The sequence below is a fragment of the Electrophorus electricus genome, chromosome 4 (assembly GCF_041902795.1).
Source record: "Electrophorus electricus isolate QZ-2024a chromosome 4, ASM4190279v1, whole genome shotgun sequence".
Lineage (NCBI taxonomy): Eukaryota > Metazoa > Chordata > Actinopteri > Gymnotiformes > Gymnotidae > Electrophorus > Electrophorus electricus.
This window is the reverse complement of record NC_137500.1, coordinates 37,235,640-37,261,418: the sequence shown is the minus strand read 5'-3', so window position 1 is coordinate 37,261,418 and position 25,779 is coordinate 37,235,640. Positions and strand designations below refer to the sequence as shown.

At 42.3% G+C, this 25,779-nt stretch overlaps 2 protein-coding genes across 3 annotated transcripts in view; both read left to right on the top strand.

Annotated features, from left to right (window-relative positions):
• Positions 1-14,638, top strand: part of xirp2b (xin actin binding repeat containing 2b) — a 28,712-nt gene extending 14,074 nt beyond the window's left edge. For both annotated transcript variants that reach the window (XM_027014787.3, XM_027014786.3), the window contains exons 3-9: positions 856-984; positions 2,211-2,306; positions 2,894-2,951; positions 3,062-3,162; positions 3,595-12,994; positions 14,026-14,156; positions 14,500-14,638. In XM_027014787.3, coding sequence (XP_026870588.2) covers positions 856-984; positions 2,211-2,306; positions 2,894-2,951; positions 3,062-3,162; positions 3,595-12,994; positions 14,026-14,117 — 9,876 coding nt within the window. In that variant the 3' untranslated portion in view covers positions 14,118-14,156; positions 14,500-14,638. The remainder of the gene's footprint in view (positions 1-855; positions 985-2,210; positions 2,307-2,893; positions 2,952-3,061; positions 3,163-3,594; positions 12,995-14,025; positions 14,157-14,499) is intronic.
• An 8,585-nt stretch (positions 14,639-23,223) lies between these two features.
• The window catches only part of b3galt1b (UDP-Gal:betaGlcNAc beta 1,3-galactosyltransferase, polypeptide 1b), a 70,385-nt gene continuing 67,829 nt past the window's right edge, over positions 23,224-25,779 (top strand). Inside the window, exon 1 of the mRNA XM_035523581.2 lies at positions 23,224-23,356. The gene's annotated coding sequence lies outside the window, so the exon portion shown is untranslated. The remainder of the gene's footprint in view (positions 23,357-25,779) is intronic.

Below are 25,779 nucleotides of genomic sequence, written 5' to 3'. Positions count from 1 at the left end.
GAGTGCAGAGGGAAAAAATAATTTACAACATGTAGAACGAAAACAAATTATTACAAAAAAAGTGTGGTGCTGGACTCTCTGTCCATGGCCAAAATGCCAACAACCTTGTTAATGTGCAGAATCTGGCAGCCTTGCTTTACGGCCTGGAATGCCTCCCCACACCTTTTGGGGCAAATTTAGTTGGCCCTGCCATCATTTGCACATGATGTGCCAAAGCCAGAGATCTCAGCACTCAGCAGTCCCTCGCCAGGCACGGCGCGGTCCGTATGCAGGCCGTGATATGAGTATTGTGGCTGGAGTGACTAGCGTTGTCAGGGGTTTGGAAGTGGAGTGTGAACACATCTGGCCAGCATGAGGAGTGCAATACCTCTACAGAAAGTTGACACTTCTCTCCAGTACCTTGCTCCTTCCCGCTCCTGATGGGACACCTAAAACAAGTTTAATATATAGTACGACAGGGTACCTCTGCCCCCTACAGGTTACTCTTCACACTGATCAGCTGTTTGCCCTTTCCCGGTCAGTTTCCCACCGGGCTGAGCAACAGTGTGTGTGGGGCGCCCCGTTTCGGTTACAAATATAGAATAAAGAGGTTCCATCTGGCATCAGAGGAACAGTGAAGGAAGGATAATGAATGGCAAAGTGAGTGTGTTCACGCATTCACACCTGGAATATGATGTTCCGACCCTCTTAAAGTTCAGAATGGCTCATGGGTTGTGCTGAGGTGCTCTTATTCTATTTTTCTCTCTGTTTCCATGTCTATGTCTGTCCCCGTCTTCATTGTTCGCAATCTCTGTTTCTCTCTCCCTTTCTCTCACTCTCTCTGTCTCTCACCCTCTCTGTTTTCTGTCTCATTAGGTCCTGGAGGAGGTTGAAGTCTGCTCCCTGCCTGGAGGTCTGGCCAGTATTCGCAGACAGTTCGAGAGAGAACAGAACCCTTCTGCTCAAACTGTCACACAGTACCACTACAAACAGAAATCTGGGCAGGTGCTTAGTCATTACCTAATAGCATGCATGCACTGCATGGATTGCAGAACTTGCTAGCAATGACACAGAAACATTTTCATTGTTGATATTATCTTCTAAACCTAAAGCTAACTAAAACTCTATTCACACTAAGATTTTTCTAAAATGAACTCTAATTAAATAGTTTCACCTCCACAAAGTTGCACCTCACACACCGATGCTAACTTCAAAAATGCTAACTGATTGAAAGAGCAGATGACTAGCACTGAGAGAGAGAGAGAGAGAGAGAGAGAGAGAGATGGTAATTCATCAGAGCCAACCCTGAGCTAGTCTGCCGATCCAGATCCACTCCAGCTTGGATCTATGTCCACCCTTCCCAAGTTCTCCATTTCCCTCAACGCAATCGTGGAGACCAGATGAGGCTGAATGCTGAAGGGGAGTGAGGGATTGGTGTGATGCTGACACTACCAGCAATAGCTAAAGTGCTCTGGGAGTTTAGATTGAAATGGCTGCAGTTCTCCACCTCATCTTGTTTGCTTTGGTCTGTGTAAAGAGGTACCAATTAGCAAGGGGGTACCCATGTATAACCCAAAGCGTGTGCTATGTCTCAAGCTGCTGGGCTTGTTGGTGCAGTGCTCTGCGCTTGATACGAGCCTGGCTTTAATCGAGAGGGCGTCCACGCCTGGAAATGTACTTTGCTAACACAAATCCTCAAACTATGAAAAGCACATGACACAAATGGTGACGTTTATCCACGCTGCAGCCAGCTGTGGAGGCCGAGTCCTCTGGAATGGTGAATTCATTCACATTAGCATGATCTTACTGCAGTGGGGCTCTTCTTAAAAGGGCTTCTTAATTGTTCTTGATGATAATGGATAGAACAGGAATAACTTGCAATTATCCATGAGTGAGTAGGGGTGATATGGTTCCTGCAGGTGGACAGTTTTAGAAAAAGAGAGGGTGAAAGGGAGTGACAGAGAGATGGAGTAAGTGAGTGTGTGTGCATAAGTGTGTGTGCGTGTGTGTTGGTGTGAGAGGATAATGATGCTTTTCGAGAGGTGTTTGATGAATATGAGTTATAACCAATGTAACAAGATAGAATAATTGTTGCTTTGCGAGAGGACGTGGACGTAAGTGTTTGTGCATATGTGGCGGTGCGCATGCATGCTTTATGCCTACTTGAACGCAGTATTAGGTTGTACCGTAAACCCTTTGTGTTCCATATATGTGCCTCCACCTCACCTTAGGACACCACTTCTCCCATTGCCCACGAGGTGCCCAACTCATCTGTGCCATCGGTGAGGAGTGGAATGAGAGGAGGAGAAACTCAGCAGGATGAAAGGGTACGTATGACCCTCAGGCAGTCCCTCTAATGACTCACCCACACAGACAGCATAATGAAGCTACACAGGCAATCACAGCATTCTAATTTACATCTCTGATGCACTCCAAGAGCCGTAATATCTTTTTTTTCTTTTCTTCTGCCATCCCGTCATGGCACATGTAAGAGACACCTAATGTTTGAGAGAATTCTGTACTTCAACACTGACTGTCCGTAATACTTTTGAGGAACCCTTTGGAGACTTGAGTGTTAAGCAGCATGCATTTCTGCTTAAACATTTCTTTAATGTTCAAGGTTCCTCTTTGCTAGTTTTGAAATAACATCTTCTGGCCACATTCGAAGTAGATAGTGCCAGCAAAATTTACACAACATCTGTCCTATTTGATGAAACAATAATTCCATCTATAACACTACCAATACTTTAAAAATAAAGCATATAGCCGCATTATATTTTAAATTAAATGTTCATACAATAAGGTCATTTCGTTCCGGCGCAAACACAGTTCCTGTATAAAAAGTGGCATTGCATTACACAATGCATTTGCATTACGGTTATATTTGTCTAATTACATGTGCTTTTCCCCCCAGGATTCGCATGATGAGAGTAGTCCTTGGGGAGCAGCCTCCACTGCTGAGAATCATCAGGGTGAGATATCACCAATATCACATTCATCACTCTCCTGTTTTATCTGCAGTGCTCTACATTTTAAATCATTCTACTGAAGAGTGAAGATTTTAAGTATGCTATCTAAACAGTTGCAGAAGAGGAGGAGTACTACCCGAAACTCTCAACCAAAGAGTTGGCGAAACACTTCGAGAAAACAATTGAGGAAGCTGCTCCACATAAGAAGATTAAGGTAATGTTGCTAACAGTGGTTACACCCCACAGTCTGCTGTGCCTTTGACATAATGCATAACTACACAGTCCATTCTGTTGATGAGCCTACAGAGAATGTATTCCTTACTGTGTAGTGGTCTCTGTTTCAGAGCCGTGAGTGGTATAAGAGTACAGTTGTTACCAAGCTTCAGAGCAGCAAAAGGCTTCATAGCTCCATTTCCTTACATTTTCATACTTTTTCATAAATATGCTCTCTGTATCAATTACCGAAATCGAGATTTAGATCTGAAAAGGGATTTTGAAATAAGTTAATGAGGTTTGAACATGAAATTTTAAACAAGTGATGTCCTTTTCAAAAATAATTGCCACATCTGATCAAACATTTTGGTTAAGATAAAAGTTGACTCAGAGTTCTGAATGACACCTTCAATTTTTTTGCTCCTCAATAAAGATTGAACATGACGTCAACCATTCTAAGTGGGCTTCGGGTGTAAACGTACACCACCATGACTTCAAGGGTGAGATAGTTGATATATCAAAGGACATAGCAGGAGCTACAGGAGCTGAGACAGAGACCCCAGGCACTGTGCATGCAATCGAGGATGACGATTCAGATTACCTGCCCCCTCCACCACCGGACTTACTAGAGGAGCTGCCTGAGGACACCGGATTTCCAGTGCCCCCTGAACCGGCATGTGCAATGAGACACACCGAGAGCAAAGACCAGTACTTTAAACAGAGAGAACTACTTGAACTGAAACGCCTGTGCAAACACATTCACCCTGATGTTAGGAAAGACCTGGAGCGGGATCTCTATAATGAGGTAAATGAGATGGATGAGCACAAGATGATGGTGGGGGATGTGCAGGAGGCAGCGTACTACTTTGAACACAGTGGAAGCAGCCCTAACCAGAGCCCGGAGAGGGAGTATCTGGAATGGGATGAAATCCTGAGAGGGGAGGTACAGTCCGTGCGCTGGATGTTCGAGAACAGGCCTTTGGACTGCATTAAAGACTCCTCCGATGATGAGGAGGACAGCAGAAGGATAGTTCAGCAGGAAATCATAGCTGGAGGGGATGTGAGGAGCACTGCTTTGATGTTCGAGACTCAGCCTATGGATATGTTAAGAGTAGATAACGGTTATGCTGGGAAGAAGATTTCATACAATGAAACGGGCCAAAAAGGTGTTCGTGCGGCTGCCTGGTTGTTTGAGACAAAGCCGATGGATTCTCTGAACAAGATGCATGGTGACGATGAGCAAACCAAAGAGGTTGTATTCACACAAGCGATAACCAGGGGTAATGTGAAATCTATGCGGTACATGTTTGAAAACCCGGAAATGGATTGTCTAGGTGACGCCGAAACCATGGATGAAAAGCATCTTTTGAATCTGAAGTCTGTCGTGGAAGAGATCAAAGCTGATATGAAGATAACCATCTGGCAGTTTGAGACTCAGTGTAAGTGTGTCTTGAGGGAGCACTCAGGTGAAGTGGTGGAAATTACCTCTGTCCACAGAGAAGAGACAGAGAAAGGGGATGTCAAAACATCACGCTGGCTTTTTGAGACACAGCCCCTTGACAAGATTAACCAAGATTTTTCTCAGTTTAGACTCATCTCTAGTATTTCCATGGAAGACTACATGCAAGGTGATGTAAAAAGGGGAAGATGGTTATTTGAGACAAAAAAGTTGGACTCTACAAATGAGGAATGGCAAAGTATACAGGGGCAACAGAAAGAAGAGATTCTTGGTGCTGATGTTCGCAGACACTGTATGGTGTTTGAGACCCAGCCTATGGACACATTGAAAGATGACTCAAACTCCAGGCCAGCTGCCACCGAGGAGATAATTGGTGGTGATGTACAGTCTGTTAGGCATCTGTTTGAAACTGCACCATTAAATGAATCGAAAGAACTGCCAGAGGTGGGAAAGCTGAAAAAAAGAGTGGCAGCAGAGGGAGAGAGGGGGGATCTAAGACACCAGAAATGGGAGTTCGAGAATCAATCCCTAGAGAGCATTCAAAACGAAGATGGTGGACCAGGCAGGCTGAAGAAAACAGTGGCGTCTGAAGAGGAGAAAGGAGATGTGAGGCATCAGAAATGGTTATTTGAGAACCAGAAACTGGAAGATATCAGAGAGGAAAAGAAAGAAGTGATTAAAATGGTCAATATTGAACAAAATGATGAAGAGAGTTACAAAGGTGATGTGCGCAGGAACTGTTGGGTGTTTGAGACTCAGGCTATGGACACCTTAAAGGATGATTCAAATGCCAAACCTGTCAACACGGAGGAGATTATTGGAGGAGATGTTCAATCTGCCAGACACTTTTTTGAAAGTGCTCCAAAAGATGAGTTGAAGGAACTTGCAGAGGTGGGCAAACTTAAAAGAACGGTGACAGTTGAAGAGGAAAAGGGAGACGTTCAACATCAGAAGTGCGTATTTGAGAGCCAGCCTTTAGAACAAATCAGGGAGGAGAAAAAGGAAATAAGCAGAACAGTGGATATAGAGAATGTTGAAAAGGTAGATGTAACAAGTTACAAGCAAATCTTTGAAAGATATGATAAAAGTCAAAGGATTCAAGTTGAAGGTGTGACCAAAGGCTCTGTAAAATCAAATAAAGATCTTTTTGAATCAACACCATTGTATGCTATGCAAGATAGTTCAGGCCACTACCATGAATTGAAAACTGTGCGCCATGAAGAGATTGTGAAAGGAGACGTTAAAAGCTATAAATGGATGTTTGAAACCTGCCCTATTGACCAGTTTGATGAAAGTATAACCAAATTCCAAGTCATTAAGGGCATCACACAGCAAGAGGTTGAGGCAGGTGATGTCAAAACAGCCAAATGGCTTTTCGAAACACAGCCTTTAGATGCCATCAAATACTTCAGCAATATTGAAGATGAAGCGTACATAGCTAAAGAGATGACTGAAATAGTAAAGGGCGATGTTCAAACCTGTAAGTGGCTATTCGAGACCAAGCCGATGGATGTGCTATATGATAAGGCTGATATCAAGAATGAAAACGATGCTAATGAAGTTCATAAAGGTGATGTGAAAACCTGCACCTGGCTCTTTGAGACCCAGGCTCTTGATGCCATCCGAGATGAGTCAGAAGCAGTTCTGAAAGCCTGCACTGTACAGCAGGAAGACATTCAGGGAAAAGACGTTCGCATGGCCTGCTTTCTTTTTGAGACGGAGAATCTTGACAGCATCGCTGGGAAAGAGGGACATGCTTTTAAGCGGGTGACCGAGATTGATGTCCAGTCTGGAGACGTATCTCGAATGAAATACATATTTGAGACCCAGGCCTCGGATGTCATGACCTCGACCTCAGAGGAGTTCATGCACCAGCTGAAGACCGCGCAAGCTCAGGACATCCAAAAAGGAAATGTAGGAAATTGTAAATGGCTCTTCGAAAACCAGCCGATAGACGTGATCTGTCAGGACGCAAATGAACTAAAGGGGGTGCGCACCGTGACAGATGTCCAAGGAGGCGATGTTGATAAAGGCCGGTTTATTTTTGAGACCTGTTCATTAGATAAAATCCAGGAGGTCTCCTCTGTGTCAGAGACACAGAAAATCATCTGTGAGGAAGACGAGAAAGGAGATGTTAAAAATTATGCCATGATGTTTGAAACTTTGCCACTTTATGCCATTCAGGACAAGGATGGACATTACCATGAAGTTACCACACTCACTAAGGAAGAGGTACTCAAAGGGGATGTGGTGGGTGCCCGGTGGTTATTTGAAACTAAGCCTCTTGATTCCATTAAAGAGACTGATGAGGTATATATTATAAAAGCTGTTACTGAGGAGGATATTCAAAAAGGTGATGTCAGTTCTGCTAGGTGGAGATTCGAAACCCAACCTCTTGACATGATAGCCGATGACATCAAAATATCTCTCAGAACTGTTGAAGACATCAAAGGTGGTGACGTCAAGGCAAACAAACAGCATTTTGAGTCTGACTTGATGTCACATAAGTTAATTCGCACTGTGAGCATGAGTGAGATTCATAAAGGAGACGTGAAGGCAGCCAAATGGATGTTTGAGACTCACACCATTGATCAGATCCATGGTGATAACTCAGAAGATGAGATGGAAAAAGTCATTATGCAAGAACGGGTGAAGGGAGATGTAAAACAGTCCGTGTGGTTGTTCGAGAAAAATCCACTCGATCACATCAAAGAGAATGGGGAGAGTAGGGAGATTGTCCGTGAAGAAATACCCAAGGCAGATGTGAAAACAACAACCTGGCTGTTCGAAACCACTCCAATTTCTGAATTCAGTGAGAGCAATATAGAGAAAATGGAAATTATAGGTAAAAGTATAAAAGGAACCCTTGATGAGCTATACAGTCAGAAAATGGTGGAGTCCACAGGGATCATTATAGAGACTGATGAAGTTGGGGACGTGCGCATGGCTAAGTACAATCTCATGAATAAAGAAGCGCCAAAGATTCAGAAAGAAGAAATTATCAAAGGGGATCTGCAGAACATCATGATGAACCTCCTGAACAGACGAGATACAAAAGAAAAAGGGATTGTTATAGATGCCGAGGAGAGGGGTAATATTAGCAACACGGTCCAACAGCTACTCCATCAGCAGCCTGCCACCAATGTGGAGAAAGAGGAAATTATTGGAGGCGACGTTCAGGAAGCCATAAACAACCTGCTGGAGGAGAAGAGTTTGGGGAAGCACGGCATTCTCATTCAGGAAGATGAGAAAGGAGACGTCCGCATGACTATATATTCCCTTTTCAATGAAAAAGAGGACGCCACAACAGGAAAAGAAGATGTAATCAGAGGCCATGTAAAAGGTTGTCCTCAAAAACTATACAATCCTACACGAGACGTGGAAGAGATGGCAAAAATTAAGGTGGATGACACTGAAAAGGGAAAAGTGAGCTTTTATTCAACGTGTATTGAGTCAGGGGCTCTGGACTACCTTAAACAGATCCAAGTAGAGCCAGGTGAAGATGAGTCAGGTAACCTAGAAAAGGAGGAAATTGTTGGGGGTGATATTAAAGGAACAAAACTAAGCCTTACGTGTAATCAGGCTCAAATCTGTCGCCTAGTGGACAAGGAAGATATTGTGCCTGGTGATGTTTATAACACGGTGAAGGTTTTCATGACAGAGCCCCCTGTCTTATTTGAGCATCTCCACAAAGAGGAGATAGTGGGAGGCGATTTAAGAGCCACTCTGGATTCTCTGTCACAGTCCATAAATCAGTCAGTTGTTCTAGAGAAAGAGGAGGTTGTAAAAGGTGACATACCCACTGCCCTCAAGTCTCTTGAGGAAGCTCAAAAGCAACCTAAAGAGGTGGAAAAACCCAAAATCGTCCCCGGCGATATCAAAGGAGCGCTGAAATCACTGAAAGACTCAGCTACCACCAAAGTTGAAATTGTTATTGAAGATTTAGTTTCAGGTGACATCAAAGGTACATTAAAATCTCTAGAAGAAGCCAAACAAGCAGTCAAAGAAATGGAGAAAGAAGAGATTGTGAGGGGAGACATTCATACAGCTTTGCAGAATCTGCAAGAGGCTTCTAATGAAAGAAAGGCTTACCAGCAAGAGATTGCAGTTCAAGGAGATGTGAAAGGAACAATTCAGCTTTTGCTGGAGACCCCTTCATCACCCAGAATGCAACGCAGGGCCAGCACAGAGGGTGATGTGAAACTGTCAATCAAATCACTATATGAGTCACAAGAACAGGTTCAGTCCGAGAAAGAGGAAGTGATAAAAGGGGATGTTAAAGGTACAATAAAATGCTTGCTAGAAACAGCACAACGAGCAAGCCCAAAGGTCCCCAGGAGAGAACCAATAAGAAGGGTTAAGGTTTCCAAAGTTAAAACTCCATCTTCCTCTCAGCAAGAGATCCAGGCGCAGAGACTTGCTGCTGCTGTGAAAAATCTCAGCAAAAGCAGTGAGGCAAAGAGGCACGTACAAAAGCTTGTAGGCAATAAATCAATGCAAAGTGGATCCACTTCTTTGGAGAAAAACACACTTGTAGATCAAACCACAACAAACAGGCAGACATCAAAGACCACCATACTCGAACACAATACCATAGTACAGACCCACGGAGTTAAAACTCTAAAGACGGAATTCCGCAACCTCAACTCAGGCCATACAGGGATGATCAGCTTAGATAAAACCAAAGACGTACAGCAGGAGGTCTGTGCAGCACTATCGCCATCAGCACCGCAGTTACCAGAGTCTGACTCTCCCCTCCCTCCATCTCCTCCTCCGGATTATGACAGTCTTTTCCTTACTACGCCTCCTCCTCTCACGAGGGGTGACAATGACCTTCCTCCTCCACCCACCCCTCCTCCATCTCTCAGTGACGCGCTGAAGTCTGATCTGGATCATTTACCTCCTCCACCCCCTCCGTCGCCTCCCCCAGGGCCTGCAGCTGGGCAAGAATTCCTTCCTCCTCCACCCTCTCAGCAAGAGTTAGACCTCATTCCCTATACGGTACCAGCCAAGCCTACCAAGCTCACGGTGAAACCTGTCAAAGCCCCAGCTCTATGTAAAGTGCCAAAGCTGGAGCCAGCCATGCAGTTTAACACAACAGATATGCAGGCCCAAGCGACCGTGCGAGTGACATCAAGTCACAAAACGGTGGAGAAAATCAGCAAGGAGCAGAGCCGATCGGATTCGAACGCTCCGATCTCTTCAGAGATCACGCCTGATATTGCGATGCAGCCACCCGAGTCTCCACGGCCCCCCAAGAAAAACTTTGCTCCTGTGAGTCTCACTCCACCAGCCTCCCCACTGCCGAGCAAATCCCCAATAAGTAAATTCAAAACTCCATTAATAAAAGCGGAGCAGAAATTCAGACAGCAACAAGAGGAGAGCTACACGCCGCCCAGCTCCCCAGCCTTTGAAATTCACATGCATGAGTCAGTCAGATCAGCACTTGAAATGATTTCCTCAGATGGCAAGAACACAACACAATCTGAGCAGGGCATATCAGTACACTTCACTGAAGAGAAAGCTGAACAAACCGTGTCCCGAGTCAAATCAGATACAGAATCATATGATTCATCTAAGAGAGTCATTCTCTCAGATGTTACGGCAAGGAAGCCTTTGATCTCCTCTACAAATGAGAAATCTCCTTCAGAATTTGACATCATTTCCTCCGTTAAGGGCAATATCTCTAATCAGCCGTGTAAAGCCACGTCATGTCAGCAGCAGACCACATCAACCACATCGAAAAAGAAGAAAAAGTATCGGTCCATGACAACAAGTTTTCATCAGGTGACATCTGCTTCTGCCATGCATTCACAAATGATTATTAGCAACAGTGCCAAAATACAGTCATTCAGTGGTGGGAAAGGTCATCAAATGATCTCTGAAAATGACTCACTGACAAGTGAAATTAAGATGGATGCTGATAAACAAGACACTGCAAGTACTCTAGTGACAGAAAAGCCCAAGGCGGAAGAACTGAAGAACATTGATATCTGCAAAAACAAAGCACAAGAAAAAAATCCACCTGTTCGGGCAAAGGTAAACACAGACAGCAAAATCAAGGAAGCTGAGCAAAAATCCCAGAAAGCTGACAGTCATAAGACAAAGAAAGGCAGCAAGAACGGTAAAGAAGAGGTCACAGAAAAACAGCCCATGCATCCAGCTCAAAGTGTGAAGGTGGAACACGAGAGTGTCAAGGTGAAGGAGAGCAGAGAACGAAAACTCGCAGAGGCTGAGACTAAAGTGGAAAAACAGGCCAAGCAAAAGGAGACTGAGGAGGCCCAAGCCACACCAAAGAAGAAACGGAGAACTAAACCCAAGAAAGATAAAGAGGCAGCTGAACATGCTCAGGGCCAAGCACAAAATAATACCACAGCTATTGAACCTGCCCCCTCCTCGGAGGCAAAACATCTAGCCCTGACATCTGGCCAGACACATGAGGAAATCGCTGTGGTGCAGACACAGAGAATCATTCAGGGAGAATGCTCTGAGGTCAACAGCACAAGGGGTAAAGTTCAGCAGAGTTTGCACACACAGGGTGCCACTGCCAAGCCTCAAAAGCAGGCCATGGTTTCTCCGAAAAACAAAGGAGAGGCAGGCAGCCAGACAGTTCCAGACATATCGAAAGATAAAAGCAGAAATGTTCCGTTACATGTGACAGGGAAACCAGCACAAGGGAATGCTGATGAAACCGCAGCAGAGAACAGGGAAACCACACAACAATGTGCAGAAGCTCGCAGGTGGCTAGCTAACACCATCGCGTTACAAGAAGGTGAAGGAAAAGTGGACTACAAGTCTGTGAAGACCCTGCTGAGTGAGCTTCCGGAGTGGATTTTTGGTCCGATGGATAGGCATGATTTGGAAGAAGATTTAGAAGGCGGCAACATTCTGAAAGTCAAAGAAGTAATTACTCAGGTACAAAACTTAATTCAAGCCAAGCTAATGCATTTAGAAGGAGATGCTGAAACTGTTGAAAAGCATGACTGTGAGGCTACATTCGAAAAATTGGTTTCAGGCATAGCTACACAAAGAATTTCAAAGATCACCATTGGCTCCACAAAGGTCGAAACACAAAAGAAAGCAGTAGAAGAGAAAAAAGCCACTCACAAAAGCCGCAAACAACAACAGAAGAGCCTCAAATCTTCTGATCCCAGAGCGCCATCACCATCATTAAGAATGCGCTCACCTTCGCCCACATTCATCACCATCGAGTCCATAAGAAGGACTGACTCACCACAGAGAGTAGTGCCATCACCCCCACCCATGCCACCTACTCCTCCACCGCGGTGGTCTGAAACACCCACACCTCGCTTAAGCAGAGCCTCTCCATCTCCCACTCTAGGTAGAGCCGACAGCCTGACAAGGCTCAGAGAAACGACAGCTAAACTCTCTCGCGGACCATCACCTGATCCTGTGCCACGGCCCCTGCCACTCAAAGGAAAGAAGTCTGAGATTGTGGAAACTCCAGCCACATTTCATCGACAGATTAAAATTGATTCTACACCTGCCGAGGAAGCCAGGTTTCTGGAGGAGCAAAAAGACATGAAGTCCTCAGGAGCTGCTGTCTCAGAAAGTGTGACAGCATCAGTCCAAGAAATGCGAGAGTTCTTTGAAGGGGCTCAGAAGGTTGAAGAAAATAAAACATTAGTTCAAAAGGACCGTATTGAACATACAGGGCTGCACATGCAGCATGCTGATACCGAAGTGCCAGAGAAAGAGAAAGAGCCTCAGACCAAGGTTGACTTGTCTGCACTAGCTAACAAATTTGAGATGCCTGAGGAAAAGGTTCACACCAAGAAAGTGTATGCCGGCATCCCAGAAAGGCTTGAAGGGCCAGAGCCAAACAGAAGAAAGAAAGCAAATCAACAAGAGAGTACAGCAGCTTATGACATGAAGATTATTAAAAGTGTTTTTGAAATGGGTGAGCAAAGTTCCTCTATCAATGAACAACAAAACAAACAGGAGGAGCACGTGTCAGGAGCAAATAAAATTGTTTCTGATGATTCAAAGCATGAGCTTCAACAGTCCTTGCAACAGCAGGGCTCCCCCCCGCCCTTGTGCAAAGAAGTAACACTGGAGAAATCAGTTGATCCAACCGGCTTTTCAGAGACACAAACCATCACGAGGAATTACTGCACTGTCGATGAATTTGGCATGAAGATGAGTGGAACAAGGAGCTCCACGACCATATCAAAGCATTCGGAAAGCGTTTTCGCACAATGCCCTCCATTCTCTTACGCCGATGCAGTGAAGAAAAAAGCTCCGGAAGTGAAGACATCACCTGAGGCCTCTGCTGAAGAACTGCTGAAAAATTTCCACAAGACGTGGGCTGAAAGTGAGAGTGCATTTGAAAGCCCGGGCTATAGCGACTCAGGTGAGAGACCATAAGCAGCTGTCAGATCAAAAAGAGACTGCCGTGACCAGTAAACATGCTTTCCGTGCATGATGGGAATGGAAACTAACCACAAAAGAATAAAATAATGCAGAGCCAATGTTATCTCCATGATCCAATACTAGATAAGCCTATTCATATTGTGTGTGTGTGTGTGTGTGTGTGTGTGTGTGTGTGTGTGTGTGTGTGTGTGTGCGTTGATAGGTAAAGTGTGTCCTTGCATGCCTAAATTGAATTTAAAGCGTTTGTTTTCAAGTCCGTTTATTTCTTTATCTCACATATAACATATCCATTTTATATGCTCACAGGACTCAAATGAAAAAGGAAGTGTATTCTCTTAGTATTTAATTTACCATGTATTATGTAACCCTTTTAATACCCTGTAGCTGTAGAGAAAAGTGTATTTTCTTAGTACTTCCTCCCTGATCTTCTAGTGGGGCTATAAAATGGGGATTAAAAACTGAACTATTCCTTTTCATGTGAAAAACGGCTCAATATGCATGTGAAATAACACCTATTAAAACTGGAAGGTGTTTTTAGTGTGTTATGTTTGCATGTCATGTTATTCTGGGGATCTACTATTAACAGATCGATTAGGGATGTAAGGAGATTATTTTTAAAACTGAAATACATTTACCAGAACTGTTTAAAAATTATAAACACTTCATGAAATCAAAATTAATTTTCATATGTAAATTAATTCATGTTGGAGATTTTGGTTTTGATACATTTGTTTCAATGAACTTATGTCTTACATGCAGCTCTGAATATTGTGAGAATATTTTTCCTGTGCAGACATAAATTCAAAATGTACTCACTAAAATGCACAAAGATTGTGGTGAATATTTCACTTTCGAAATAACCTTACATTGCTTTATCGGAATGATATTTATCATCCGTGTCTTGCACTTCTTGACTTTGTAAAATTGCTTTCTGGCAATACATATCGCAAAGAGCACAACAGAAAGTACACTGAATTGCATAATATTTTATTTCTGTCTTTCTCTCATTAGATTCGAGTTCCAAGGTCGGAGCTGTGCACGGGGTGTCAGAAGAGGGTGTACCCCATGGAGGGCCTGTTGGTGGACAAAAAGAAGTTCCATAAAGCCTGTTTCTCCTGTGAATACTGCAAAAATAAATTAAAGTATGTCATGGTTATGTTTACATTTTACAATGTAAAACAAATCTCTTGAGCTATTTTAGTAGCAATTCATTATTAAGGGCAAGCATGAATTCATATTCAATTTAAATATGAATTCATGCATTTACATGATACTACATATATTAAAATGAATTGTAACATGTCACCCAGTAGTTCCTTCAAAATGTGCCATTATCAAAAGTCCTGTAGGCTACAATTACAATAGGAAACATAAACGTGTGGAACTGCACATATATTTTTGCTGCAACAACTGTTCGGTTCTAATTGTGAGCATTTGAGAATATGATGCCTTGTCTTAATAATAATCAAGATTTGTGTCCAACAGCCTTGGAAACTATGTCTCTCTGCATGGACATTTATACTGCCCATCACATTATAAACAACTCTTCAAATCTAAAGGATACTTTGATGAAGTATTTGGACAAGGATCGCAGAAGTTAGTACCAAGTGCAAGACATTTAAGGAACGCCAGCTCTGAAGGACTTGACTGGAGACACTCTCTTTCACAAAGCAGTGTGAGCTCAATATCAGATATGTTTGAAAAAGAAGTACCTAAATTGTATGAGAAAGCTGACCAAACATCACAAAAGGGAAACAAAATTTCTGTGGTGTGGCCCCCACAAACTGAGCCCCCCAAAAAGCCCTTTAACACAGACCAGGATGTACAATTAGGAAAACCAGTTTGGCCTCCCAAGAGTGAATCTTCAAAATCTCCAAGATATCAGTGAAGAAAAGCTATTAACAACACCACACTTTATAATTAAGGCATTAAGACCCCGAGAGTGCTTGGGACCGGGAGACACCTCATACATGTTGAAATTTAGGGGGGATGTCAGAATGGCATGTGGGACTGTAGTGGGCTAGAAAATCGGAGAACAACTCCTATTCAAGAATGAAAAATGGCAGGTGTAAAGAGATAATCGTCACTACGGAGACGGTGTGATGTAATAAAAGAAAGGCAGTGGACGTGGACGTGGAAGGAAGCTAGGAGACATGGACAAGGTCTGTGGAGAAAGATGGCAGAAGATGTGCTGAGGGCCGGTGCATTGAGAAAGGCGTTGGGAACGAAATGCCATGCAGTAAGATGTGAGATAAAAGACTCTTGTATATAGGATGGAGACAGCAAGTAGAAACATCTAAATCCAGAATTTATTCGATTAAACCCGACTTCAAAGCAGCTTGTGAACATTTAAAATGATTTGCATGCGCAATTGAAAAGTTATTGAATAATTACATTTGATGGCACTTTGATCAAGCTGCCATACTTAATATGCCATATGCCATATTTAAAGGTCTGATTAAGGGCTTGTGTAGATTACTTCAGTATGCCCTACTGATTCAGAGACTTAAAGGAAAAAACTTCAGTCCCTTATGAGAATTATGCGACACTGTTCACTGTTTTCCTTGGTACAAGCCTTGGTAAGAGCCTTGGTACATTTCCTTGGTACATTTTTTTACAGAGTCCACAAAAAGAGAACAATAGTTACACCAATTTACCTTTTCCAATTTGCCTCCATATATTTTTGTATTCTTTATATGATCCTTATATCCTGGATCTTTCTTCAATTGATCATTTTTACTATTGCCTTTGGAAGCACCTGGTGTGCAGTGTAGATAAGGATTCAACTGAGTTCATTCTTTGTGTATGTATATGTCACATCTGATTGGTAATTCTCTTGTTTGTTTTGGGCATTTGTGTCCTACTCTAAAAAGAAAATATTTTGCAATGGACATATTTTTTAGAGTAGTCTTCTATGATTTGTACAAGAGCGTTCCTGATCACATATTCAGGTTAGGCTGGTTCAAAGACACATCTTGCTTATTGATCCAAGAACAATAAACAGCTCTTATGCTCGGTTTCTGTGTTAATTCCCAAGACGTTCTTTACATTGTGTTGGTGAAAATGCATAACCTCCCTTTCAGTCAATAACTTCAGTAACTATTATAGTAATTTTTGAGTGTCACAATTAGTCATTATTTTGCACACAACCTGCATATTTTATTCTTCACTGGTATTTGTTTTGAAAATACAAGGTAAAATGAACAAAACAGGAAAATGATTCGTTTATAAGGCTAAAAGATATTTTGGGAGATTGCTAGTTCAAATCCCAGCGGTGCCCCAACCTCCTGTGGCCCAGCCTCCAGGAGAGCATAATTGACCTGCTCCTCAGCCTGTGAAAGATGGACTTGTTTCCTTGTTTGTCAATCTTTCAATGTAATTCTAGGCAATCATGGGTGTCTGCAAGGTCACCTCTAATGCTCAGCTGCTCTATGAGTTTGGCTAGCTTGGCTGGCATCACACATTTCACAGGAAATGTGATAGCCCTCACCCCTACTGTTGGTGCCTACGCCCCATGGGGCGATCTAGCTAGCATGTGGGAAATAGAAATTATGTTGTCTGAATTTAATTTCACTGCTGTAGAATAAGACATTCCAAAGAAGGTCATTAAAAGTCCATCCCAGCAAAATCAGTGCGGTTACAAAGCTGCTCACGTTCCAGCTGGTTCTCGTTCATTTAGTTTAACTATCCAGTAGCAAAACTCTGTGTAAAAAGCGACATATGCGGACACCTGAACATCACACCTATTTAAGCTTGTTGGACATCCCATTCCAAAACTGAGCATTAATATGGAATCCTCTTCTTCCTTTGGGTGGAGTTTCTATGTTCTCCCTGTGTATGTGTGAGATTCCTTTGTGGTCTCCGGTTTCTTCCCATAGTCCAAAAACATGGAGGTTAGGCTGATTAGATACTCTAAATTGTCCTGTGCATGTGTATATGTGTATATATATATATATATATATATATATATATATATATATATATATATATATATATATATATATATAATGTCTGCATGTATGTCATCTTTCCTGAAGATTTTGGAATGTGTGTGTGGCAATTTTTGCCAATTCAGTTAAAAGAGCATTTGAAGGAACCGATGTTGGACATTCTTTCGGACTTCATGCTTCCAAACATTGGAGCATGATTGATGTCTACAGTCAATGTTCCCATTCATCCTGAAGGTGCACAATGGGGTTCAGGTCAAGTCACACATTTACATTTACAGTTTTGGCAATTAGCAGACGCACTTATCCAGAGCAACTTACAAAAGTGCTTTAGTTTCCTACTCAGAAAGGCACCCTTAACTAGCACAAATAAGTTCTGAGCTGAGACATAGCTTTACACTCAGATACTGCCAGAAAGTGAGTGCTGAAACCTAGATTTTGAGATACAATAAAATGACAAATCTTCATATAGGTTCATGATTAGGCTAAATCCAAATACTTTAAAAAAAAAAATGCCATCCCCAAACTGTTAAAACAAAGCTTAAAGCATATCATTGTCTAAAATATCTGAATGCTCAAGCATTACCCCTGCAACTACGCGGCCTAGACCAAACCCCGAAAAACAGCCCCAGACCAATATTTATCCTCCACCAAACTTTGCTGTTGGGACTCTGGTTGGTAGCGTCCTCCTGGCATCTACCAAAGCCAGATTCTTCCTTCAGACTGCCAGACACTGGAGAATGATTCATCACTGCAGAGAACATGCAGAGTCCAGTGGCAGCATGCTTTTCTAACACTCTAGCCATGCAGTTATCTTAAGCTACCCATTTACTCAGTTCTTGTGCTGCTGTTGCTTCCGGAGGCATTATGGAACTCTGTAGTATGTGCTGCAGTAGAGGACTTGTGATTTTTACACAATACTCACTTCAGAGCTTGCCGGCCCCACTCAGTGAGTTTCCCCGGTGTGCCCCTTTGTGGTTGCGCTATTGTCTTAGACCCTTCCATTTCACAGTAATAACACCTACAACTGACCAGGGCAGATATATCAAGGTGGGAACCTTATGTGTGGCAAAGGTGACATCCTTCATCACAGTGTGGCATAGCACCTGCACCACAACGGACAGAAAAGCTCTTACGCACATAGAAACCTGCCCAGTGAATCACAGATAACTGTCTCTTGACCTTAGAAATCTACATCAAAAGGTGTCAAATGAAGGCTAGGAGCATCATGAAAGACCCTTCTCACCCTGCTCACGGACCGGGGAGGATGCATCGTAACATTAAAACACGTACAAGCTGATTTTATCCACACCCCATCTGTCTTGCCAACACCACAACCTGATCCAGTACTACTATTCTGCTGTATTTGGAGATTAATTAGACTACGTTTACATCTGCAGCTGTAACATGTTTATCAATTCTGCATATCATTTTGCTCAGCATGTTTTCGGTATCAATATCTCATTACGTTCTAATTTTAATCTTTTGTTTACTTATATGTAAATACTTTCTTTATTCCTATATTATATTTTGGTCCCTTTTTATTCCTATTTAATTCTGTATATAATATTTTAATTATAGAACTATTATTACATACCTACGCATCACTACTGAGTCTGAGTAGCTTCCTTTCATTCTTTATTCTACTGTTCACTGGATGGCATAAAAGCCTCTAAAAATCTTGAATCGTAAGTGGCACATTTAAAGTCACTGGTCCTTCAGTATGACTCATTCTGCTGCCAGTGTTTGTCTATGGGGATCGCGTGGCTATGTGCTTGATTTTGTATCCTCTGTTAGTGCTGAGTGCAGGTGAAACACCTGAAAATAATTTTTGAAAGGTGCCCATGTACTTCTGCCCAAATAGTGTATGTTTCTTATACTAGTAGTGGAGACTGGGTTGGATAAACAGTGAATGCCAGTGCCAATTAATATTTGTATTCTCTTTATTTTGATTTCAGTGTTATCTTGTAGCAGTTATATTGATTCACAGTAATACTCTGAGAAATGTTTAATTTATTAAGCAAGGAGCTAAGACTGGTCTAAATCATTGAATCTCACTATTGATCGGCCTTGAATCAATCAAGGCCGATCAGTATGTAGATTGTTGGATAAAACATGCATTATTGAATTCCAGAATTCCTGAAGACCTTTTGAAATGCAACATTAAGCCTTACAGCTACCAATTTACATAACACTCTCTATTCTATTACTAAGCCTCCTGATGGCAATTGGGTCTATTACAAGTCACACATGGGTGTCATCTATGCCTGACCCTCCATGACTTAGCAGGAGTCAAAAAGCTAAAGGCATGTGTGCCAAAACCCAGAAGACCAGGAAAGCCACTCATATTGAGTATGGATTTCAGTATGTGTGTTCTGGATCTCTTCCTGCCTCATGGCATGGTGGTGGAGTCCTTTCATTCTTCACAGCTTGAATAATGAGGAAGAACCTGACTGGTCCAGCGTTTAGCGACCTGATGCACTCTGGGGCATAGTCACCTTTAACTGGCCATCCACTCAATCAAAGGCATGGTCTCCTGGTATCCAGCCTCCATGCCCACAGGGAAAATACATTGTTCACTCCATCTTTCTGAGACTAGGTGTAGAATCATCTAGGATTCATTTAAGGCTGTCTTAAGCGGTAGAGCGGATCTTAATTCAGCATCTTCTATGTCTAGATCACTTTATCAATGAAATCAGTTCAAGATTTACATGAGGCAAACAATCTTATTCTTGACCATCATTCGAGCAATATTTCAGAAACAGGGTCCACAAAGGAATATTGCATGTGTGAACTTTTCTTTACCTCAAGCTGTATCACTTGAGCATGTTTCATTCTAGTAACATATCAAGAAAGACTTACAGAAGTGAACGTTACATAATTTTTTTATCAGCAGGTATTCTCCTTGAAATCTCAAACCCATGATCTGGGTTTTGTACTCACCTTGTCTGCAAAAGAGCAGAGTGGCTGCTGTTTTTGGCTCCAGCCAAGCAGAAGCACATCTTATTCCACTTGTATCAGGTATAGCCGATTAGCGTTGCATTTGCTGGTCATTTCCCCGACACTCTGGAGAGACGCTGGGCTTGGTGGACATAAGTTGCACCTCACCTCGCTGGACAGCGAGAGGAGCCCACAGCAGTCGAGCAGCCATCACACTGGACAGTTTTACCTACCGTGCACCATGTGAACTGGCAAAATGACATTTTGCATGTGAATATAATATCCGCACACACTAGATATTTTTAATAGCATGCATGCTGCATTAACTGCAGTTTGTCTGTACATGTTTGTCGGTGTAGATTCTGGCCAATGAGGGTTAAGCTCTTACGTCATCAATCCGTCTCTTGGATCGCACAGCCGGTTGAAGAGTAACTGTGGATGCCTCGTTCGCATGAGTTTATAACCATGTGTGTCATTGTAATGACACTTGATGACAGAGACGCAAGTCGGTCAAAAAAAAACAAAAAAAACTAACCAGCTAATTAATAATTATTAATCTAATTAATAATTATTAATTGATAATGATGAGATGGAGCTGGTACTACAATATGTGAGATTTGTGTGACATATCTGAGAAATGTTTGAGGTCAAGAAAAATAAAGAATTCAGGTCAATTCTCAGTAGGTTTGAATGTGATCGGTGAGAAGAGACCGGAAATATCAAATTTGTGTTGAAAATTGCTCTGTTTTGTCAAATAAATACATACGAGCTTTAAAAGAGATCTCATCTTGGTCTTTGCTTTCTTATGGGTAAGGAAATTTGCTACCACCCCACAGCCTGTGAAGCCGTAGACAGGAGGACAGTGGTCCCGCTCTCGTGTCTGGATGGGAGAGACTTCATCAGGTTTGACAAAGCAGTGACTGAACAGACCTCGCGTACATCTCTGTCTAACTCGCCATCTTGGTCAGCACTTTGAGGTCAGCACAAATACCTGACATGTCAGATGACCTGACACAAAAAGCTCCCTCTTGATCCTCTCATGCCTGAGGATGGACATTGTAGAGCCATCTGCTTGGGGTCATAAGTACACTGCCAGCGTACTTTGCCACTCACTACTACAGAGACACTTCCGTTTTGAAAGGCGACCTTCAACACCAATACTTCAGCCATTCAGAATAATATGCATAATATAAGACATAATATCATGTCTTTCTGTTCTCTAAGACTAAACTTCACTTCAGTGCCCCTTTGGAAAGGGGAAGGTGAATGTTACTGAGGCTTCTCTTAGGAGTCTGTTCTCTCTTTTCCCCTGACTTACAGACAATACCTTGGAGACAGAAGGTGCAGAAAGGCACGGTAAACCCCTGCTGCATGTGCACATGTGCTGGCCAAGCATGCCAGAACCCTGAGGCCTAGTGGAATTTCTGAATCGTAAACGAACTGGTCTCTTAGAGATTAAAATAGAAAGCTATGTTTTCTATGTTCGCATTATGTCATCTCGAGTTCAGTTGCCTTACAAGGTCTGAATGCCTCAGTCTTTGTCTAAATAACAAAACCAAAAACAGCACCCTGACTCACACATCCTGCGAGTGGATAAATAACCCTTAAATATTCTTACAGTACAAAATGCACAAAATGGACCCAATGATCACATTTTTTTCTAAAGCAACAGATTTATGATGTCTTGTAAACCTTTTAGTCACACAGCATAACTCAAATAAAATAGGACCTACACAAGGAATATTCATATAATCCCTGTGAAACATAATCCCAGATTTACAGATATCAGCATTAGTCAAAACAATTTATTTATTACTAAAGCTTATACAAAATGGTAAATGGGCCAATTTCTCTGCAGGTAGTTCAATAGATTATTTTCATGTAATATTACATTTTATTTCATTATCATTTATCTTACATGTGTTTTTGCTTAAGCCTACATTAATTGGTGCAGGTGTTACAGGTGTTCTTGTGTTCCAGTGCAGGTATTACAAGTGTTCCTGTGTTCCGGCGCAGGTGTTACAGGTGTTCCAGTGCAGGTGTTACAGGTGTTCTTGTGTTCCAGTGCAGATGTTATAGGTGTTCCAGTACAGGTGTTCCAGGTGTTCCTGTGTTCCGGTTCATGTGTTACAGGTGTTGCGGGTGTTTCTGTTTTAGGCAAATCAAACACCTTCTGTGTGATTATTTTTTGATCTCTCTCTGAGATGAACATGTTCAGTAATCCATCACAGGAAAATATGAAGTGCCTTTATTGCTGCATATGCTCGCCAAGAGTGCAATCTTTGAATCAAAACACATCTTTCACATAGAGGCTGTCAAGATGTATTGCAGGTCTAGCGGGATGGTTCTCACTTGTCTGGCATGCTTGACCAAGCTGCTGAACTCTTTCTAGACCCTTGACAAAACAGTCAAGGAATTTAAGAAAACAAGCCCTTGTCAGATTTCTTTGCCACAATGACAGATGTGGTTGATTTTTTTCCCCGGGGCTGGGTGACGACACGACTCATTTCAATTCAGTTTCAAGGACTCTATTTTTATATTTTATAACAATGTTAAAATAACATTTACCTGAAGGAATAGGCGTGTACATAAATGCCAAGATAATCACATCATTTCCAAAAGCGTTCCCAACACGCCTGTAATCCGTTGGTCCTAGTTCCCTTAATGAACAGCGAAGAAGTGAAGAGGTGTAATTCCCCTCGAGACTGGATGAGCTGGAACTGCTCAGCGCGATCAGACAGAGAACACTTTCATTTAAGAATTAACACCGAAATGTCCTTGAAATGTATTAACCCTAGTTGCTTGTAGTTGGTTCTAGATACGTCCTAAGTACTGGTTCCAGTTGTGAAAGTCGTTAGCTGAAATTACACACAAACCGCTTGCGAATTTGATTAGGTTAAGTAATTCGATTGGTGTGCCGTAAATTGCTGCACCTCTCTGCACTGGGCTTAGTTCACTAAAGGAAAATATAATAAGATCTCTCCTATTTAGCCCAGTTACACACGTTTTTGAGTAAATAAGAATGTGTGTAGCTTCTGAATAGTGTAATACAGAACTGAACCCATGTGGACGCATCAGAGGCTTGTAGTATGATGATAAGAGTGAGTTCTCTTCAGCGACAACCCTTTTCGGGTTTGCCTTAGACCTTCTGACCATTTACACCTTTCTACAATTAGTTCCCATAAGTTTCCTTGAATTACTCTACAGCGTCGATCTACCTTGCTATGCAAAGTAACATAGCAACGGATTGGCTACAACGACGTGCGATGAGATTCTGATTGGATGAGCGCGCCGTCACTCACAGCCACCTGCGCGCCGAGCTATCAGGATTCCTCGAGTGGCGTGTGCGGGCGCTCCGCGAGGATGAGCAGAGTGCACAGCGCTGTAGCTTCAGCATCAGCATCAGCATCAGCAGTAGCAGCACAGCCGTCGGTGCGATGTCGGCGGACGACCTGGTAAGTTATTCGGTTTCTTTCATACGGCTTTGCGGACCCAAAGAGCCATTTTGCGATCAGTTGTCAGTCTCGTCAATCAGCTTCCCTGAGTCTTGCTGTAGTTCATGGAAATAAGATGCGACTTGACACGTCGCTTTGAATGTCTGTGCAGGAATCTTTTATTTAACGAATTGTACGTGTGTCGGGACTCTCTTATGGTGATAAAATGTGTCTGTTAATGATGTGCCGTCGCGGTCTCCGTTCAAATGAAACCGATGTAGGCTGCGCTTATTACGGACATTTTAAGTAGGAGTTTACAAGGGCACAGTTTTAACGGCGCTCTCCAGGACATTATGGGCAAATCGGCTCGGACAACACATCACACTGCCTATATGAATCAAGTTTGTATTTGTTCAGATTTATAGAGGTTTGTGTTTGATTCGTCTGGTTGTTGAAAGCAATAATGTGTATGCCTTCGTTAAATAAAGAGTCAAGAACAAACTACGGTGCTGTGGTGGTTATATAGCATACAAGTCATAACGAAATATCCAGTAAAATCCAGTAAAACGTTTTTTTTTATTAAACTTGATGTAAACTCTTTTCTGGTCGATTTACGAATGGACAAGAAATGGGCAAGCTATGTTCTAAATCAATAGATATTTACAAACATGAATCATTATAAACGTGAAAGCGTTATAAACAGGAATAAATGAATATTTAATATCGTGCATTTGATATTGTATCGGAGCGCCGAGATCCAGACTTTGGGTAGGTTTCCTCCTATGTCGTCTTTCGCTGACAATTCGGGCAAGCAGCATTCGGACAAACTACGACGGACGGACCTACACAGAGTTTCAGTTACCTCATTTTCAGTTTTACGGACAATCGAGGATACAAATAAGACAAACATCTGTGGTACTATTTACTGCTTTTCAGAGAAGTAGCATAAATATTTAGACAGCGTAACAATAACGTGGTGGTTCACGCTTGCATAATTTTCTGTTGATTAACTTTACCACTAAAAATGTACTTTTTTAGTCTGTGCTGCATTTGTTTCCAAACCACCTTAAATGCCTAGTATGTTGTTTGAAAAACATCGAAATAAATAATTGGTATTCATGGCCAAACCATGAATATGTTTTCTACGTATAATGACTGATCTAACATTTGACCCAACTGATGCATCGTATTCGTTTTTCCATTAGCGTTATTTAGCCTTATTTAAAATGCCAAGTAGGATCTTTTGAGGTTTATAGAGTCTTAAGAAGTAAATAATGTTTAAAAAGAGATTTTGTTTTATTGGATGCACAACACAGTAATATGTTTACAGTTTATCCCCTCTGGGTTTTTTTTCTCCTGCTGCTGCAGGGTAGGATATTTCAGATGGTTCCTGAATGTTATTCTGTTGGTGTTTGCACGAGGGAGAGTGACTCAACTCTCGATGTCCTCTTTACCGTTTTCGTTCTCTGACCCTGTGAACTCCCTCCCCTTCCTTCATCCTCCATCTCACCAAAAAAGACCCCCTTTGCGGCCATAGATTGGTTGGAACATAATGGCTGTGTGTGCCTCTGATGCTAATCCATGTATCTGCGATGCAGCCAAACGTTGGTGCCAGCTACACTTTCAGCCGGACGGGAGCGGCTGGGGTTGCTCAGCTACTGGTTCTTTTCAAAGCATCAGAAACCTGAAGCGCTGGTCACTTCCGTGCATTCTTAGGCATGGCAGGAGAGCATGGAAACACGCTGCTCTTTCCCACTCCGTGGACTCGCCATATAAGTATCCATTTGCTTATGTCGGAGGAATGTTGAGTAGTTTGACACAGAATGAGTTCAAGATTTATTTTTATTTTTTTACAAAAACAACTTTGTTTTCTGCTCTTTCCTAAGCAAATCACAAAGCTGTGAGATTTTTTTTTGATGTCGTTGTGAGATACAACGTCTCCCTTTTACAGGGACTTATTTAAAATCCATTACGAATTGTGCTGATGTGTACAGATCCACTCCTGTGACCCAGGTGCTCAAAATGCATTTTCTTGGTGAGGACAGGCCTGTACTTTTCAAGGTGTTTCAGTAAGGCTTTCAGGGGCAGACTCTTGAGTATTCTTTGTAGGTCCTGAGTGGGTTGAAGTGTTTGCCTGTCCTGGAGAGTACTGCTATAACCTTGAGATTAGCACACTGTATTGCTCAGGGGACTGATTTGTTTTAAGGGTACAAAATACAATCCCATGCATCTTTATGGCCAAGATGTTATAATCTCTTTCGTTGCCATTTGAATTCTGGAAGATAATGTTAAGCCTTTAGCCATGACACAATCTCTCAGCGTTTATCAGTCACACAGGCACACACGCTATTTCGTACGCACACATACACACGTACAGGTGGACGGGGAGAGACCCCACTTTTTAATTACTGTTCTAAGACCACCTTCATGTCATTGATGTATTG